Source organism: Macaca fascicularis, chromosome 6 (genome assembly GCF_037993035.2).
Source record: "Macaca fascicularis isolate 582-1 chromosome 6, T2T-MFA8v1.1".
NCBI classification, from domain to species: Eukaryota; Metazoa; Chordata; class Mammalia; order Primates; family Cercopithecidae; genus Macaca; species Macaca fascicularis.
In genome coordinates this window covers 187,203,736-187,223,931 of record NC_088380.1, presented here as the reverse complement: position 1 = coordinate 187,223,931, position 20,196 = coordinate 187,203,736, and the positions used below count along the sequence as shown (strand labels likewise).

General features: G+C 51.1%; 1 protein-coding gene across 1 annotated transcript in view; it reads left to right on the top strand.

Moving 5' to 3' along the window:
- GFPT2 (glutamine-fructose-6-phosphate transaminase 2) overlaps nucleotides 1–17,320 on the top strand; it is a 54,333-nt gene extending 37,013 nt beyond the window's left edge. The window contains exons 11-19 of the mRNA XM_005558807.5: nucleotides 576–671; nucleotides 768–865; nucleotides 1,164–1,284; nucleotides 3,404–3,561; nucleotides 4,551–4,665; nucleotides 8,791–8,918; nucleotides 11,577–11,744; nucleotides 13,741–13,902; nucleotides 16,404–17,320. Of these exons, the coding sequence (XP_005558864.1) occupies nucleotides 576–671; nucleotides 768–865; nucleotides 1,164–1,284; nucleotides 3,404–3,561; nucleotides 4,551–4,665; nucleotides 8,791–8,918; nucleotides 11,577–11,744; nucleotides 13,741–13,902; nucleotides 16,404–16,448 (1,091 nt within the window). The 3' untranslated portion in view covers nucleotides 16,449–17,320. The remainder of the gene's footprint in view (nucleotides 1–575; nucleotides 672–767; nucleotides 866–1,163; nucleotides 1,285–3,403; nucleotides 3,562–4,550; nucleotides 4,666–8,790; nucleotides 8,919–11,576; nucleotides 11,745–13,740; nucleotides 13,903–16,403) is intronic.
- The last annotated feature ends 2,876 nt before the right edge of the window (nucleotides 17,321–20,196 follow it).

Below are 20,196 nucleotides of genomic sequence, written 5' to 3'. Positions count from 1 at the left end.
GAGTATGTGTATCCCCGAGAACACGGCCTGCCCCACCTGTGGGCACCTCCAGAGCATCAGGTGTAGCTGCTGCATCGGGGCTTGAACACCTGCAGCCCCATTGTCCCGTCAGCACCATCCAGTCCCACTCAAACCAGAGCCCCGGAAATGCCTGTGTGGCTGGGAAGGTTTTTATTACGGAAACTAGGAGGGTGTTTATTAAAAGGAAAATTGCCTGTTGCTTTGGGCTTAGCTGTACTTTCCTAGCTGGGTGGCTTTTTGGTAGGGAAGCACTTTACTTGCGTTTGGCCTTGCTAAGGGAGCATGGCCCAAAGGGACCAGCCAGGCCGTTTGTTACTTGCATGCCTGGGGCAAATCCCTCCCTCCCTCAAGCTGCAGGGTCCGATATGTAAATTGGAGAGAGCCCTGGTCCCTGACCTGCTTGCCTCTGATGGTAGTGAGTGTCAGGCAGGATAATCCCTGGGGATGCCTTTGGGAATCTGCAGTAAACTTTACAGGAGCTGCTATCACTGCTGCATAATGAAAAGCAGTGAAATATAATGAAATTAAAACTGACCAGACGTTTATTTGACCAGGTAACTTCAGCGCATTTATGCAGAAGGAGATCTTCGAGCAGCCAGAGTCCGTTTTCAATACTATGAGAGGTCGGGTGAATTTTGAGACCAACACAGGTAATTCCTGCACTCGGTGGGGAGGCTCCGCCTGTGCCTAGTCTCAGGGAATGCGGTGACTGTGTCAATGTTAACGCCCTGCCGTGTGCCCTGCAGTGCTCCTGGGGGGCCTGAAGGACCACTTGAAGGAGATCCGACGATGCCGAAGGCTCATCGTGATTGGCTGTGGGACCAGCTACCACGCTGCCGTGGCTGTAAGTGGGACACATGCGTGTGGGGAAATCCACAGCAGTCTGGGACTAGATGCTGGCCTTCAGTCTTATCACTCATTTGGCCTTCTGAAAGTGGCTAAGCCCTCGGACCCATTCCCATGAGCTAGCGTGAGAAATGACACGGAGCCCTTGTATCTTCGAGGTGGCCTGTGGGTGACCGAAGTCCCCTCGCCACCTGGACAGTGAGGTTCCGTGTCACACACTGACCCTAGAAGCCCAGCTGCCCCATGCCCCTGTCATGCCTGTGACTGACTTTAGTCTCCATGCTTGTTGGCTTCAGACGCGGCAAGTTTTGGAGGAACTGACCGAGCTTCCTGTGATGGTTGAACTTGCCAGCGATTTTCTGGACAGGAACACACCTGTGTTCAGGGATGACGTTTGCTTTTTCATCAGCCAATCAGGTAAGGGACAAGGCAGTGTGGCCAGCCTTGCATCAGGTCAGCTCTGGGCTCTCTCCTCTTCTCCATCATTCAATTAATTCCTCTGCATGGCTACCCTGTGCTGCGAACCCGCTCTTGCAGCGGTCATGTAACCCTTAGAGCCGCGGATTGCTGTTGCCATTGTACGGGGAGGGCAAGAGATGTCTAAGGCCATGCAGCCAGGGTGTGACAGAGCTGGGACTGGGCTGGAAATGACGCACGTTCATTTTTCCCCTGCCCCATGGCTTCTCCCTCTTCTTGCCTATCCAAGACTTCAAGGACCACTTACCAAGGCGCCCATAAATGTTTGCTGATTTATGTTAATAGAAAAAACATCTCCTTTAACATTCTGTTAGGTTGAGAGTCATGTGGAGGACCCAGTATGGGCTCTGTGCCCAAGTGTCCAAGCCGTGGCCTGTGGCTTGCAGTGCCCATGCTGCCCAGCAGAGAAAGGTGTGGGGAGACGGTGCTCCCTTTTAGGACCAAGGAAGGTCCCCTGAGCTAAATGCACCCCGTCCGGTGCCCTCCCAACACTTGACATGTGCTCCAGCGGCCTCAGGGAGGTGATCCAGGGCCATAGGCTTGGAGTCTCCTTGAGCTCGTGGAGGACTTTTGAAATGTTTTAATTACGGATAATTCCAAACCTTTATAAAAGTAGAGTTTTCATCTAATGAATATCGCAGCCTTATCCAGCCCATCTTGTGCCGGTCGGACACACTGATATTAACCCCTCTTCTCCATGGGGTTACTTTGATGCCAATCCCAGGCATCATGATATTCATCCACATAAACACTTCAGGTTGTATGATTAAAACGATAAAAGAAAAACATACAACCACAGTGTTACTACCACAACTGATTGTAATGCTCCACCATCTACTGGGACTTTTAGTACTGCTGCCATTGTCAGTTTTAAATACCGTTTCCATTTTGTTGACAAGCGAAGAAAAACCAGTACAGATGCACCGACCATCCGGCCCCCCACCTTATGACCCAGGACCTGCTGTCACATTCACCTTTGGGTTTATGATCCCGCCAGAGCCTGAAACTATTTTATAAATTGGTGGGAGACATTAACAAAAGAACAGAGGTGGACCTAATATGAAAATAATGCAGTGGCAGCTTCCGAAATTCTGTATGTATAGAAGTCAGCCCTTTAATGAGATGGGAAAAACACTATCAAACCCTGGGGTGTGGGTGACAAAAGATAGAACCCTGTTTCCCCCACCCTCGCCGCAGTACCCCGTGACACTCCAGTGCCATAACCCAGGGCTCCGAAGAAAGAAGAACACAGAGGAGAATTGGGCCGCCTAGTACCGGGCGGCCCCTGCCTGCCCTGCAAAGCTGGGACAGACACAGCCAAGAGCCGTGGCCCTGCAGACAGAACAGCCTCCCGACTCTTGAGGATTTCAACAGTTTTGATTTTATAGTCTGGCTTATGCTGAATTTAATTTGAGTTCGGAGCCATGGCCCTGCAGACAGAACAGCCTCCTGACTCTTGAGGATTTCAACAGTTTTGATTTTATAGTCTGGCTTATGCTGTAATTTAATTTGAGTTCGTTAGGACTTACAAACATAGGGAGTTTGTGCTGGTTTATGCATGAAGCTGTTTAGCTTTATTCTAAAAACAATTTGAGTCCACACTGAGAGGCTTGCGAGAAGTGTCCTTTCAAACAATCTAGTGAGAAACACCACTTGGGGACATTCCTGCTTTTCAAATGTTAAATCTGTTCCATCTCAGCTTATTCAGCTGCAGAACGGGCGCTGGGAGCCAGGCCCACCTGTCACCAGCTGTATGGCTTTGATCAGAGCACCATTTTCCTCCTGTCATGAGCCCTCATCCTCAAGAGGAAAATGGGGACGATGGTCCTCACGGGGTTGTCACGAGATTTAAATGAAAAAGTGCTCGCCACATACATAGCAACAAATCTTGAATGTAAGAATCAACCGAAAAGGCTGTTGCGTGCGTTTTCCTTTCCGAACACCTGCTGGCTGTGTCTTAGGCACCGATTTCCGTGTCAGAGCTGAGGTGAAGGAGGAGGGGGTTTGGGGTAGGGCTAAGGCTGGCGGAGCGCGGCGCTGAGAGGCCCCTGTGTGGCAGGCGAGACCGCGGACACCCTCCTGGCACTGCGCTACTGCAAGGACCGCGGAGCCCTGACCGTGGGCGTCACCAACACCGTGGGCAGCTCCATCTCTCGTGAGACCGACTGCGGCGTCCACATCAACGCAGGGCCGGAGGTCGGCGTGGCCAGCACCAAGGTAGGAGCCACGGGCGCCCCTCCCGGGGAGAGCCTGGCCAGGCAGGTGCACCGGAGGCCGCAAGGCCCCGGAGGCCGCTCTCCTTCGGCCTGGACGTGCTGGGCAATTGCGCCCTGCTCTGCCCACGCCACCGCCTTTCTTTCCCCTTCCCACCTCACCCCTTCTCCCCCGTCCCTTCCTTTCCCCTCCCCTCTTGGGATCCCATCTCTTCATTTAGTCTCATTTTATTCCCATGTTCCTGTGTTTTGTTCATGTCGTCCTGTGGCTCTTTGAGCACCTTGGAGACCCTTATTTTAAAGCCCTTTAGGCCTGACACGGGGCTCCCACCTGGAATCCCAGCACTGTGGGAGGCCGAGGCTGGAGCATCCCTTGAGCCCAGGAGTTCCAGACCGCCCCGGACAACCCCATCCCTTCAAAAGTAATACTTAGGCCAGGTGCGGTGACTCACGCCTGTAATCCCAGCACTTTGGGAGGCCGACACGGGCAGATCACCTGAGGTCGGGAGTTTGAGACCAGCCTGGCCAACATGGTGAAACCCCATCTCTACTAAAAATACAAAAATTAGTCAGGTGTGGTGGCTCGTACCTGTAATCCCAGCTACTCGGGAGGCTGAGGCAGGAGAATCGCTTGAACCTGGGAGGTGGAGGTTGCCGTGAGCCGAGATCGTGCCACTGCACTGCAGCCTGGGCGACAGGGCGAGACTTTGTCTCAAAAACAAAATATAAATAAATAAATAACTAAAACCTAAAAATTAACTGGGCAGGGTGGTGGCTCCTGTAAATTAACTGGGCAGGGTGGTGGCGCCTGTAGTCCCAGTTACTCAGGAGGCTGAGGTGGGAGAATCAGTTGAGGAGGGAGAGGCTGCAGTGAGCCGTGATCTCGCCACTGCACTCTGGCGTGAGCAACAGGTAGACCCTGTCTCAAAAAGTAAAGTAAAGTTGACTTAAAAGTGAAAATAAGGTCCTTGCCACCTCCTTCTTTGTGCACAGGCTTATACCAGTCAGTTCATCTCTCTGGTGATGTTTGGTTTGATGATGTCTGAAGACCGAATTTCACTACAAAACAGGAGGCAAGAGATCATCCGTGGCTTGAGATCTTTACCTGGTATGTTCTAGAATTCAGCTTTCCATGTTTTCAGATCTAGTGGACTGTTGCTGGCCACTCTCTGTTGACTCTCGCCTGTACAGGATGTTGTTCATTTCTCCCTCCTCCTAAAACTTTCTAGCCACCCCAGCTCCCTCCTGGAGCCCTTGCTGCCTCTGTCCTCATGCTGCTCGGCCCCTGCCCCGACCCGGCGCTGCCTCCCTGCCTCCCTGGTCCTCAGTGGTGCTCAGCACTTTCTCACCGCAGGGCCTTTGGACTGGCTGTTTCCTCTGCTGACCCATCTTCCTCCTGCTCTGCATACAGCCCACAGCTTCTCATCTCCGAAACCTCAGCTCAAATGTCACCTCCTGAGACCCTCCCTGGCCACACTAAGGCCCCAGCCCCAGCACTCTGTGAAACATTAGTCTGTTTACTTTCTTTGTAACATACCTCATGACCTCATGACCGGAGGTCATTCCCTGTTAACTGTTGACTGGCCTGTCTCCCCCAGCTGACATGTCAGCTCCACGAACACACAGCCCTGTCTGCCAGAGCCGCCGCTGGATAGCTGGTGTCCAGCACAGGCAGGCATACAGTAGGTGCTCAGTAAGTACCCGAGAAAGAGCAAATGGCCTCAGGCCCTTCCTATGCCAGGCACTCCTTGGCAGTCCCACCACACTTTCCCCGTTTGCTGGCCAGCAGCACAGCCCCAGCTGTTGTAGCTGGTGAGGTACAGTGTCTGTTGCACTAAATCATGACCTTCTTGGGGACCACGGCCTCCCTTTTCTTCATTCATCCACCACACATACATGAAGAACCAGTGCCATGCCCTGCCCCGCGTGCCATCCCTGCCCTGCCAAGATAAGCAGCGGCTCACGTCCTCCAGTCACCCACATGCCACAGTAGGAGGGAGACCTCTGTGCAGGCCTGAGAGGTGGAGACGAGTCGAGCCTTGCCCCAGGCTGACGTGGAGTGCTCACTGCGGACAGGACATCACGGGGCTTTGGGGGGTGCCCTCCCAGAGACAGAGTGGGCACTGGAGCCTCCCTGGGAGCCGGGGCCAAACCCCAGAGCAGGCAGTGGGGGAAGGGCCACCATAGAGAACGGGCAATTCCAGGCCCTCGGGGCCTGACACTGGCCGAGACCGCATGCTGAGGGTTTATTTCTGAGAAGAGCATTCTTCCTTTAAGCCAGGTCATAACCATGCAAAACAGGACCCAGTTCTGACGTCTGAGTCAGCGGTTCTCCAGATGTGGTCTACAGGTCCTGGGTGTCTGCAAAGCCCTTTAAGCAAAACTGTTCACATAGTAATATAGCAATATATTTTTTACAGCAAATCTCTTTTTATTTTTTGCCTGTATCCACATTTGCAAAGGCAGTGGTGGCTGTGCCTGGCACCCAGCACACTAGAAGGCCTACTGGTCATTGTGTCCTTCACCAGCACACAGCCAGTTTCCCTTAAGAATGGCCTTGACATCCAGGCGCAGTGGCTCACGCCTGTAATCCCAGCACTTTGGGAGCCCTAGGCAGGCAGATCACAAGTTCAGGAGATCGAGACCATCCTGGCTAACACAGTGAAACCCCGTCTCTACTAAAAATACAAAAAATGAGCCAGGCGTGGTGGCGGGCACCTGTAGTCCCAGCTACTCGGGAGGCTGAGGCAGGAAAATGGCGTGAACCCAGAAGGCAGAGCTTGCAGTGAGTCGAGATTGTACCACTGCACTCCAGCCTGGGCGACGAGCGAGACTCTGTCTCAAAAAAAAAAGGAATGTCCTTGATGAGGTGGTAAAAATTATTGGTCTGTAAATTGCAACTCTTTTTAGTATTCTTTATAATGAAATGGAGAGTATGCATAAAGCCTTTCTACTGAGGCCGGGTGCGGTGGCTCACGCCTGTAACCCCAGCACTTTGGGAGGCCAAGGCGGGCAGATCACCTGAGGTCAGGAGTTCGAGACCAGCCTGACCAACACAGTGAAACCCCATCTCTACTAAAGATAGCCAGGTGTGGTGGTGTGTGCCTTCAATCCCAGCTACTTGGGAGGCTGAGTCAGGAGAATTACTTGAACCCGGGAAGTGGAGGTTGCAATGAGCTAAGACTGCGCCGTTGCACTCCAGTCTTGGCAAGAAGAGCAAAACTCTATCTGGGGGGAAAAAAAAGGCCTTTCTGCTGTACAGTGAAGAATGGTGCTTGTCTCAAGAGAAGCAGCCGTGCCATTGAATAGCAAGCTGATTTTGTGTTCGGTAGACATTTTCTCGAAATGAACCATCAGTGGACGCACCAGTAGAAGCAACCCATGGTATGTGTTGCCAGTGATAACCTTTGAGCTCCCAAGCAAAACTCTGAGTGTTAGAAAACACCTGTTACCATGAGCTTCACCAGTTCCCAACATTTAAAGACTTCTCTAGGGCCGGGCGCGGTGGCTCAGCCTGTAATCCCAGCACTTTGGGAGGCCGAGGCAGGTGGATCACAAGGTCAGGAGTTCAAGACCAGCCTATCCAAGATGGTGAAACCCTGTCTCTACTAAAAATACAAAAAAAAAAAAATTAGCTGGGTGCGGTGACAGGCACCTGTAATCCCAGCTATTCAGGAGGCTAAGGCAGCAGAATCACCTGAAACTGGGCAGCAGAGGTTGCAGTGAGCCAAGATCGCGCCACTGCACCCCAGGCTGGATGACAGAGTGAGACTGTCTCAAAAAAAAAATAAAGACTTCTCTGATAAGATCAAGGTGACTTCAACAAGGGGATTGTTAAAAAAATTTTATAATAAAATGTGTCCATTTTAAGAAGATTTACATACCTTTGTGGCCAGTTCATGATGTCACAAAATTATGCACTTGTAAATGTTCCATTTAAAAGCATAAGACAGAACAATAAATTTTAACATAACAAAGTAGAAAAAGTTTATTGATAGGATTTCGGATGCTATATTGGCACCTACCCTTTCAAGAGCCTACTGTTTCTCAAGTTCGATGTACTGTGGTGTCAAAGAACAACATTCACAATTATTTGAAAAATAATTTAAATACTCCTTGCTTTTCCAACTACAAATCTGTATTTGTAGGCTGAATTTTATTTTTATACTTCAACCAAAAGAACGTATCACCACAGATTGAATGTGAAAGCAGATATGAGAGTCAACAGTCTTTTATTAAAAAAACAGACACTAAAAAGTTTTGCAAGAACAAAAAACAGTACCACTCTTCTCACTAATTCTTGTTGAAAATGTAGTAATGTAATAGATTTAGTGTTGTTATTTTTAAGTGAATATTTTTAAATTTCTCATTGTTATTTCCTTCCTTCCTTCCCTCCTTCTTTTTTTTTTTTTTTTTTTTCCTGACAGAGTCTGGCTCTGTAGTTCAGGCTGGAGTGCTTTGGCACAATCTCAGCTTACTGCAACCTCTACCTCCTGGGTTCACGCCATTCTCCGCTCAGCCTCCCAAGTAACTGGGACTATAGGTGCCCGCCACCACACCTGGCTAATTTTTTGTATTTTTAGTAGAGACGAGGTTTCACCGTGTTAATCAGGATGTTCTCTATCTCCTGACCTCGTGATCTGCCTGCCTTGGCCTCCCAAGGTGCTGGGATTACAGGCGTGAGCCACCGCGCCCGGCCCTCAGTGTTATTTTCTAATCTGGTAAATGTTGACAGATTTAACTCAAAAACAAAGGCTTTTAGGGATGTGCAATAATTTGAGGGACTTGCAATAATTTTCAAGAGCGTAAAGGAGTCCTGAGACCAAACAGTTGGAGAACTGGTGGTCCCACTTACAGGGGCCTTGTCTTGAGACACAGCAGGAAAGAGGGGTGTTAACTGGTGGTGTCAGCTCTGTCTCCAGTGGGTGAGTTTGCCTCTCTGAGCCTCAGTTGTCTTACCTGTAACATGGAGTGAGAAATGATACTTCCCTGCCTACCTTGTTGGTGCTCAAGAAAGTACTCGCACAGTACAAATCCCCACCCTGACAAAATCCTGGCCAGGAGCCCGAGTTATTTCTTTCCTGTAATCTGTTTTAAACGAATGCAAGGAAGCAAAGTGTACTAAGTGATGTGGGTTTCAAAACCTCCTCTTAAACCCCAGCATTTGTTTTCATGAATATCGCTCTAAAATCGGCATGACTGGTTTTCTCCCTCTGCTCGGTGCATGGCCCAGAGCTGATCAAGGAGGTGCTGTCACTGGAGGAGAAGATCCACGACTTAGCCCTGGAGCTGTACACGCAGAGGTCACTGCTGGTGATGGGGCGGGGCTACAACTACGCCACCTGCCTGGAGGGAGCCCTGGTGAGCCCCCCCCCAGCCCCCACCCCCAGGAGGACAGGCACAGGAGACCTGGAGGAACCAGCAGGAAGGAGGGCAGGGCGTTGGGCTTGGGGAGGGCCGGGTCTAAGGACCCCTTGACCACTCCTGTGAGCTTATGCCAAGCACCAGCTCTCCACCAGGTTTCTAGCCCTGGGCACACAGAGATGGGTGAGGCAGGTGCCTGCCCCAGGGAGCTCCCAGTCTACTGAGGAGAAAGGGACAGGCGCCTGGGGTGTGCCGCTTCAGCTCTCCAGCCACTGCCAGGGCCCAATTGGAACAGCTCACTTAGGCCTCATGAGCTTCTTAGGAGAGGCTGGCGGTTGCTATTCGCCTCTCATCCAGGAGGAAACAAAGCCTCCAAAAGCTTAACTATCTCACTCAAGATGACGTAGAGGACCCGAATCAGACCTGAGTCCATGGGGACCGAGTCTATGGGGCTTTTACTTTTTTCCGCCACCACCAAAACTGCGAGGGGGGGTTCTCCGCAGAGTTTCCTTGTTACCCCTCAAACTTCCAAGGGGAGTTCGAGATCCTGCAGGAATAAACATTGAGGGCCCTGCTTTTTCAAAAATGGATGACAGGCCGTTTGCCGCCTTCAGCAATAAAGATCCACACCAGCAAAGAGAAAGCTGATGGGGCAGGGACAAGGTGCCAGGGCCACAGGGCTGCCCAGAGGGTGGGCAGAGAACCGGGCAGGGCCCTGCATCTCGGGTTTGCCCTCTCACTGTCAGCATGCCGTGCACGGAGCAGAGGCTCAGCCCAGGTAACAGGGACAGCGCTCCAGGTGAGGCTGCACTGGCCATCAAGATGAGGGCATTAACCATGGCCCAGCTGGGCTGCCATCCTCTCCCATCTCCTCCCCACCACCCGCATTTGAAAGACAATGCTAGGCTGGTGCAGTGGCCCATGCCTGTAATCCAAGCACTTTGGAAGGCCAAGGCAGTCAGATCATTTGAGGTCAGGAGTTCGAGACCAGTCTAGACAACATGGTGAAAGCCCATCTCTACTAAAAATACAAAGCTTAGCTGGGTATGGTGGTGCACGCCTGTAATCCCAGCTACATGGGAGGCTGAGGGAGGAGAATAACTTGAACCCAAGAGGAGGAGGTTGCAGTGAGCCAAGATCGTGCCACTGAACTCCAGCCTGGGTGACAGAATGAGACTCCCATCTCAAGAAAGAAAGAGAAAGAAAGAGAGAGAGAGAGAGGGAGGGAGGGAAAGAAGGAAGGAAGGAAGGAGGGAGGGAGGGAGGGAGGGAGGAAGGAAGGAAGGAAGGAAGGAAGGAAGGAAGGAAGGAAGGAAGGAAATAAATAAGACAATGCCGGTTGCAAGTGGTCACCGGAAACATTCAGAATGGATTTTCTTGGTCTTGGTGGGGAGTGCTGGGCTGACCACAGTGAGCTCCATCTCCTGCACCCGCCCCCTGGAGATCCTGGTACAGGAAGCTGAGGACAGGCAGGTGCTGCTTCTTGGGGTGCAGTAGAGACAAGGCCTGGGGTGCACTGACAGCCCCCAGATGACTCTGCCTCATGGGTGGGGGGCTCAGCTGCAGCGGCTGAATGTACTGGTGAAAGGTGCACATTTCAGCCATGCCGCCACATGAGTCTGGTGAAGAAAGAAGCGTTTAGGTGGCTGCTGGCACGAGCCAGTGGTCCTCTGGTCACTGGGAGGCCGGCCCTGCAGCTGTCGGCAGCCTCGAGTGGAGCCACACTCCTTACAGCATTGCCCTGACCCAAATCAACAGTGCTGGCGGGAGTCAAGAGATGATTTATTCAACTGTCTCACCATTTTTTTTTTTTTTTTTGAGACGGAGTCTTGCTCAGTCACCCAGGCTGGAGTGCGGTGGCGCAATCTCGGCTCACTGCAAGCTCCGCCTCCCGGGTTCTCGCCATTCTCCTGCCTCAGCCTCCCAAGTAGCTGGGACTACAGGCGCCCGCCACTACGCCTGGCTAGTTTTTTGTATTTTTAGTAGAGACGGGGTTTCACCATGTTAGGATGGTCTCGATCTCCCGACCTCGTGATCCGCCCGTCTCGGCCTCCCAAAGTGCTGGGATTACAGGCTTGAGCCACCGTGCCCGGCCTGTCTCACCATTTCAATGACGTGGATCTGTGGTAACTGAATACAGATGGATCTACCTGAATATAGGAAAAAAATTAATTCAAATAACACCCCAGTTTGTGCGATTTTGCGTGGAACCACTCTTTAGAAGTTATTAATGGGCGAATGCTTAATCAGATCATTAATTGAAGGTATAGCTACGCAGAATACAATGCCATCGTGATAAATGTGGCTGGCTAGGGAGGAGGAGAGGGTGAGCTAGGCTGACTCCAACTTGTCTGTCCTAAGGGGTGGCTGTGCATGGGACTGGAGAGAGACAGAGCAGCAGTGCCCGGGGCTGGTGTGGGGACACAGAGGTTGTGTCCTGGTCTGGTGCATGCCCTGGGTGGTAACCAGGCCTCTCCCCAGGCCCTTGCTGGGTGTCCTCAGTGCTGTCAACCACTCCAGGCATCTGTCTGCCTTGCAACCCTTGGCTCTCTGCCTTCCGGAGTCATCCTCCCCTGGTTCCCCTTCTTCCCCTCTGGTTGATCTGCTCCTGCCCCATCTGCCCAGAGTGACTCTGATCTCACCTCCTCTTTCCAGAAAATTAAAGAGATCACCTACATGCACTCAGAAGGCATCCTGGCTGGGGAGCTGAAGCACGGGCCCCTGGCACTGATTGACAAGCAGATGCCAGTCATCATGGTCATCATGAAGGATCCTTGCTTTGCCAAATGCCAGAATGCCCTGCAGCAAGTCACGGCCCGCCAGGTGAGGGCTCTCCACCGGACTGGGCCAGCTCTCTCCTGCTTTTCTGCACGCATGCCCACCTCACCACCGTCTGCCAGTACCAGCGATGGATGGTCTGGCCAGCGCGTGGCTGCGAGCGCACACCCTCCCCGGGCCCCCCGTGAGGAGTGCACACCCTTGGAAAGGAACTGGTCAGCCTGCAGCTGTCCCACACAGCTCTTTGGCGGGGCCCGGGGTCCCACACTGCCGTGAGCAGCGCCGGATGCTGGCCTGGAGCTCGGGGGAGGGGCTCCTGGTGGAGATCCCCGGGGCAGGGTTTCCCCGTTCTGCGGCCAGGCAGCTCTGACGCGAACTACCTGGAGTTAGGCCAGATCTCACAGGGCAGGGGCGCAGCTTTCCAAAGACTGCCCTTGATTCAGGCACCTGTCGCAAGCCAGGGAACCACCCGCACTTCTGAGCAACTGACTATGAATCCAGGGATTCCCACTCTCGCCTCAAGTTCAATAATTTTCTAGAACGACTCAGAGAGCTCAGGAAATCACTATCCTATTACAGTTTTCTTATAAAAATCACAGCCAACCCCAAACAAGGGACCCATAGTTTGAGGGCCCCAAATGTGAAGTTTGTGTCCTCAGGATGTGTCACCCTCCCGGCACGTCACCGTGTGTCTCCAGGGAGCTCCCCTGAGCTGCTAGCTTCAGTGTCCGGAGTTTGTATTGTGGTTTTATTAAGTAGGCAGGACAGAGTGAACCATCGGCCATGTGATTGAACTCAGCTGCCAGCCCCACTTTTGTCCTTGGAGGTTGGGAGATCAGGCTGACAGGCTCATGTCTCAAAGCCCCACCCCTCTAATCATGTGGCTGGCTTTCTGGCAGGCGAGACCCCATCCTGGGACTATCTGCAGGCCCACCACGAGTCGTCACCTTAGCATACAGTCAGGTATAGTCCAAGAGACCTCCCATGAATAACGAAGATGCTTCTGTCACATGGGAAGGTCCAGAGGCTGGGAGCTCCTTCCTGGAACCGGCCACAGAGACCAACCAAATGCTTTGTGCACAGCAGCTGCCCTGAGGTGGGAGGGCAGAGTTCATGAAGTTTCAGGGAGGTGAAATCCAACAAGGTGCCGCATCCAGATGTCACCACCCCTGGCTCAGCACAGAGGTCACTGTGAGGGGATAAAACACAACTGCATCCTTTGCCCACTTAAAACCCTCCCATACCTTCCCGTCAAGCCACAGGTGAGCCTTCCCTGGTAAGGAGATCGCCATCCTGCTGCACCATTTGGCACCCCCATTTGTGCCTTGCCGAGAGCAGGGCAGACCCACTCCTAAGTCTAGAGGGGCTCGTAGTCCAGTGGTGGAAAACAAAAACCTGCCTTTTTGTCCTGGTTATCTGGCCCTTTCCTCCTGCTTCAGTGAGTTCCAGGCACTCCAGCTTTCCTTCTGCTTCCACTCACGCTGCGCCCACACCCGCCTCCAGGCCTGTGCTGGCTGTTCCTGCTGTCTGGAATGCTCTTCCCACAGAATGCTCTGCCGAGAGTTGGCCTCATCATTTAGGGCTCAATCCAAATGTCTCCTGTTTTTGAGAGAGCTTCGGAGACCTCACCCGTCTCCCAATCACATTATCCTGTTTTCTTGCCTTGGTGGCATGTCTTTGGAATTCATCTTTATTTCTTGGTGTCCTTGTCTAGGTTTTTGTTTTCCACCACTGGACTACGAGCCCCACAGACTTAGGAGTGAGTCTGCCCTGCGCTCGGCAAGGCACACACGGGTGCCACATGATGCAGCAGGGTGGCAATCTCCTTCTCAGGGAAGGGGAAGAAACCCACCAAAAAGCCTCAGACACTTTATCCTTTCCAAGCGTTTGTGTCCCACGTGTACCACCTCACCCAGGATTCCAGCAAATGCAAAAGAGGACTGTTCTCATCACAGTCCTGTAGGTTCCAGATCCTCCGCATGCGTCCGGGATTGCCGCTTTCAGAGACCATCTATTTTATAATCCTATTTCTCTGCCCCAGGGTCGCCCCATTATACTGTGCTCCAAGGACGATACTGAAAGTTCCAAGTTTGCGTATAAGACGATCGAGCTGCCTCCCACTGTGGACTGCCTCCAGGGCATCCTGAGTGTGGTTCCGCTGCAGCTGCTGTCCTTCCACCTGGCTGTGCTCCGAGGATATGACGTACGTCTAAAAACCGCACCTAACAGCAGAGAGGAGAGACACAGCCCCAAAGTTCCTTTGTGTTCTTTAAATACTTAAATAGTCATAGAATAAGTAATTTTATTTAAAGTAGCTTTCTTTTTCTTTTCTTTTTTTTTGAGATGGAGTCTCGCTGTGTCGCCCAGGCTGGAGTGCAGTGGCACAATCTTGGCTCACTGCAAGCTCCGCCCCCTGGGTTCACGCTATTCTCCTGCCTCAGCCTCCCAAGTAGCTGGGACTACAGGCACCCGCCACCGCGCCCGGCTAATTTTTTTGTATTTTTAGTAGGGATGGGGTTTCACTATGTTAGCCAGGATGGTCTTGATTTCCTGACCTCGCGATCTGCCCACCTTGGCCTCCCAAAGTGCTGGGATTACAGGGGTGAGCCACCATGCCTGGCCTAAAATAGCTTTCTTTTTAAAGTAGCTTATACCACCTCCCGCCCCCCAAAACAAGCTGGAAACTGCAAAATGTATCTTCTGATCATGGCACTAACCTATAACCTGGCCAGGTGAGGCAGCTCACGCCTGTAATCCCAACACTTTGGGAGGTCAAGGTGGAAGTACTGCCTGAGGCCAGGAGTTTGAGACCAATCTAGGCAATATAGCAAGACCCTGCCTGTATAAAAACATTTTTTATAATTAACCTGATGTATGTGCCTGGAGTTCCAGCTACTTGTGGGGCTGAGGTGGAAGGATCACTTGCGCTCAGGAGTTCAAGGCTTCAGTGAGCTAGGATCACGCCACTGCACAGGGTGGGCAGCAGGGTGAGACTCTGTTTCAAAACAAAAAACCGGAAACAACCTCATCACCCAGAGGCAATGCCAATTAGCAAATGTAGAATTTTAGTCTAGGTTTTTCCTGTGCATGTGAATTTTTTAAAAAAATATTATTTAATATTATGTCAAGGATAAAATGTTTGCATCTTCCTTTTATTGTTATATTGCAAGTATTTTCTTACATCTTTATGAGCTTGTTATATGTAGCATTTAATCATTACATAATATTCCACCACAATCTTATAACATGATTTAATTAATGTTTACTTAGCCAATCTTCTACTATTTAAGCTGTTCCCAGTTTTTTGTCTTCATAAATAACACAGCAGTGAACATCTTTGTATATACAATGTTGTCCCACATTTAAGATTTGTCCTGGCCGGGCACGGTGGCTCACGCCTGTAATTCCAGCACTTTGGGAGGCCGAGGTGGGTGGATCACAAGGTCAGGAGATCGAGACCATCCTGGCTAAAATGGTGAAACCCCGTCTCTCTAAAAATGCAAAATATTAGCTGGGCTTGGTGGCGGGTGCCTGTAGTTCCAGCTACTCGGGAGGCTGAGGCAGGAGAATGGCGTGAACTCCAGGAGGTAGAGCTTGCTTGCAGTGAGCCGAGATCATGCCACTGCACTCCAGCCTGGGCGACAGAGCGAGACTCTGTCTCAAAAAAAAAAAAAAAAAAAATTTGTCCTTAATCTAACAAATGAGCTATGATGTAACATGTTGGACTCCTAACATATATTGCCAAATTATGTTCCAGAAAAGAACCAATTTATTATCTCACAGCAAGTAAGAACACACAGTTCACAGTACAAAGAAATAAAAGTTTTATTACAATTTTATTTTGAAGCTTTTAAAGATACATAACAATACAAAGAATATAATGAGTACCTGAATATGTACATATCATCCAGAGCTGACGTTTGCTAACATGTTTTCATATGTGTTTCATCTTTTAAAATATCTAAATGTAAGACATTGCAGATACCAGATACAGTAGAAGCCTACTTTTTTTTTTTTTTTTTTTGAGACAGAGTCTCGCTCTGTCACCCAGGCTGGAGTGCAGTGGCGCAATCTCGGCTCACTGCAACCTCTGCCTCCTGGGTTCAAGCGATTCTCTGCCTCAGCCTCCTGAGTAGTTGGGACTACAGGCGCGCCACCATTCCCAGCTAATTTTTTTGTATTTTTAGTACAGACAGGGTTTCACCATGTTTGTCAGGCTGGTCTCGAACTCCTGACCTGATGATCCACCCACCTCGGCCTCCCAAAGTGCTGGGATTACAGGCGTGAGCCACTGCGCCCGGCCCAGTAGAAGCCTACTGATGAACCATTCCTATATTTCCTTCCCACTCCACCCTAAATGAATTAGTCACATGGAATTCATATATATTCTTACAAGAAAAGTGAGTTTTTAACGGTATACATCAAGTTACCTGTGTTTAAAAGCATGAACCATATTCTTTAAATCATGTTAACAGATCGTGACACACATCAGGTACACAATAAATGTTTATTGAGGGACTAACCCTTATACAGTTAAATGAAGCTTCTGGACTAAGGAATCTGCTTCCAAGATGCAGGTCTCTAGGTTGGTGACTATGGTGAACATCTGTCTCCTTGTTTTTAAGTACTCTGAAAATTGTCTTTGAGGGGTAGCATGTTGCTGAGATCTTTGGGGTCCTGAACAGCCACTTTTTTTCGTTTTAGGTTGACTTCCCCAGAAATCTGGCCAAGTCTGTAACTGTGGAATGAGGATGAGACCGTGACAAGACCATCACCACCTTTCCTCTGATTCCAGACCTGTCCCAACAGCAGGGATGCGACATGGGAGGAGAAGTGGGCATCCCACATGTTCTGCCTGCTCCTGTAGAGTCTGACAGCTGCCACGTGCCTTCTACCCAAGTGCTTTTGCTTACAGCAGATACTGTTTCTCTGTGTCCTGAAGTCGCCAGCGGAGAAGGGAATCATTGTTTACACATGGGGACCAGAGCAGACTTCTCCACTACTGTGCAATAGAGATACAGCTCTCTTCAGAGTAACTGTGAACCTTTTATAACCGACACTAGAGTTAGTTTTAGAAGACAAAATATTTATAATGACGATTGTATAGCTTTTAAGTTATTTTTCTAGTATGTGGTACGGCTTTCCGTAGCCGTGGTAACGCCCAAACTGTTCATCCTGGCTACCCGTGCGCTGTCTCCAGGCTTGCCCCTGGCAGGTGGCATTCATCTCAGATGTGAGCACAAGGCATGGCCCTCTGGACTCCTTTCTCCTTTTCCTTCCTGTCTAGGCTGCTCCTGAATCCTGTTCCCTGACATCCATGAAGCCCCTCCAGCACCCATCTGTGCTTCCTACAAGTCCAGTTGAAATCTCAACCTCCTTCCACACTTTTTTCTCGTGTGTGGCCCAGATCCCTCCCCCTCTCCAACTTCTGTTGAATCTGATCACAGCTCTTTTTAGGCCCAGGCAGCATTTTGGTCCCTGCTCCTTGCCCATATAGTAAAACAGCTTGAAATATCCCATGCAAGAGAGTAGTTTCAAGTGGGCGACTCTGCTCTCGATTTAAAAGCGTGCACAATCAAAGTACTATGCAATTTTAGGACAATAAAGAACATACAATTTTGTGTGTGTGTTTGCATTTTGTTAACCTCATTCTTTTTGTGTACTTTGGATTTTGAGGACTGTGCAGGAGCTCGGCCATGTTTGGAGGGGCAGCCCTGTTAGTAACCATTGGCCTCTTCCACACCTGAGACCTATGGGTTTCTAGTAGGAAAAGGAGGGCTGTTTTCTACGATACAACAAACGCAAGAGATTTGGGACTCAGCAGAGGGGCCACTGAACCTGGAAGGGGTTGGCCAGAACCTGGAGACAGCACAGAGGGCTGAAACTCTCCAATTTGTATTTTTTCCCCCAATTAACCTATTACAGTCCCTGGTTTCGTTAATACAATCAGACAAGAAGATTGAAAGCCAGAAAGTTCTGAAGTCTTGTGAAGTCGGAACTTAGGCTGCCTACGTAAGTGCTATAACACACACCCTGAATGGCGTCTCCATGCCAACGGATGTGCGCCGCACTAGTATCTCATTAAACTCTGTTCAGGATTACCTACGGGCCACTCAGCAAACTTCCATCCCCTCCTCTGCCCTCACGTGTATCACAGGGGCTGGAAACCTGGGAACTGCATTTCCAGGTTGTCCACCAGCGAGAGGCATTCATGGGAGACCTGGAAGACAGCTGAGCGGCAGAAACCCTTTTGTATTTCTCTCTGGCAGAAGCAGACAGAAATGTGGCTTCCGCAAATGGAGGGTTCTGCTACGGCCCTTGGGTGCTGCCCAAAACGCACCCACCTCAGCATCCCAGGCAGTGGTGACCATGAGCAGAGGTTTCCTGTGGCTCCTCTAAAATCCCCACTCTGGAGAGCTGGCAGGACCCGGGCGCTGCAGGGCTTTTCCTGACTTCTGTCCTCCAGGCCCTGGGTCAGTCCCAGGGAAATGGCTAGAATGGTTTCTGTCCTACTGATCAATCCATGACCAATACAACTTCCAAGATTAGGAGACTACAAACTAGCCGGAACATTTTTCTCCGGACAAGACCTAGAAAGTGTCTTTCATCCTTATGCCCAAGAGGCGATGGCCATTCTGACTTTTGTGCTAATTGTTCCCTTTTCTTTATGGTTCCACCTGTGTATCTATCCCCAAATACCCTGTCTAGTTCGAAAGTGGAGGGTGAGTGCACAATGGGTGTGCAAGGAGGGGGCGGCACTGCCCCCGCTGGACGGAGGCTCCCGGAGGCGAGCAGATCAGTCTCCAGGTCATGGTCTGACTCCCGCTTCTCTGGGAGCTGACAAGGCCCCTCCTGGGAAAGTCATGAGCAAGGTCTCGAGGGAGTCTTGGGCTCAGCACAGTCAGCCACCTGGCAGGGCCAAGGTGGGGACCAGGCGCTGGACCTGCAGCGGAAATACGATCAGAGGGAGGGGGCTGTCCTGTACATCCTGCTTCTAAGCTCACCACGGCCTGCCTTCAGCTCTCCGTGGGGGGAAGCTGGGAACTTCTGTGAGTGTTGTGTGTCCTCAGCGGAGGATGGGAGCGCCCCTCATCGGCACATGGCCAAGCCAAGTACTGCCAAGAGCCTAGGCCAGGCTCTCCTGGGCGTTCCGTCCCCCGGCTACAGCTGGCCTGATGGAGGTGGGGCCTTGTGAAGATTGTTCACCCATGGGTCACACTGCTCAGTATGGCTCAGTCGCCCTCCACGTCTGGTGCAGAGCCATCACCCCAGGGTCACTTCTCGCCACCCTCCATGGGCCTCCCAGGCCATGTCTTCTGTGTTGGGTTCCTGGGTTTTTTTGTTTTTGTTTTTGTCTTTGTGTTTGTTTTCGACAGAGTCTCACTCTGTTGCCCAGGCTGGAGTGCAGCGGTGCAATCTCGGCTGACTGCCACCTCCACCTCCCAGGTTCAAGTGATTCTCCTGCCTCAGCCTCCCAAGTAGCTGGGACTACAGGTGCCCGCCACCATGCCCAGCTAATTTTTGTGTTTTCTGAAGACAAGGGGTTTCACTATATTGGCCAGGATGGTCTCAATCTCTTGACCTCGTGATCCGCCCACCTCGGCCTCCCAAAGTGCTGGGATTACAGGCGTGAGCCATTGCGCCTGACCAATTTTTGTATTTTTAGTGGAGACAGGGTTTCTCCATGTTGGTCAGGCTGGTCTCGAACTCCTGACCTCAGGTGATCCGCCTGCCTCGGCCTCCCAAAGTGCTGAGATTACAGGCATGAGCCACTGCACCCGGCCAATTTTTGTATTTTTAGTGAAGACGGGGTTTCACCACGTTGGCCAGGCTGGTCTCAAACTCCTGACCTCAGGTGATCCACTCGCCTCAGCCTCCCAAAGTGCTGAGATTACAGGCGTGAGCCACTGTGCCCGACCAATTTTTGTATTTTTAATGGAGACGGGGTTTCACCATGTTAGCCAGGATGGTCTCGAACTCCTGATCTGGTGATCCGCCTGCCTCGGCCTCCCACAGTGCTGGGATTACAGCGTGAGCCACCGTGGCCGGCCTGAGCCCCTGTTTTCTGTATGTGTGTCTTCCTTCTTCTGAGTTTCCTTTTTTGCTCCGGTGAAGCCCATTCTTCTTGAGAAAAGGTGCTTGAGAGGTGTCTTAGTTCGGGCTGTATAACAGTCCTGGTGCCTTATAAAAATCAGACATTTATTTCTCACAGTTCTCAAGACCAGCAATTCCGAGATCAAGGCAGTGGCAGATGTGGAGTCTTGGTGAGGGTCCATTTCCTGGTTTGTACAGAGCAACCTTCTTGCTGTGTCCTCACATGGCAGAGGGGGCAAGGGAATTCTCTGGAGCCTCTTTGATAAATGTCCTAATCCCATTAATAAGGGCTCCACCCTCACACTCATCACCTCCCAAAGGCCCCACCTCCTAATAACATCACATGTGGCAGGGGTTAGGATTGCAACATATGAACTTTGGGAAACACAAATATTCAGGCCAC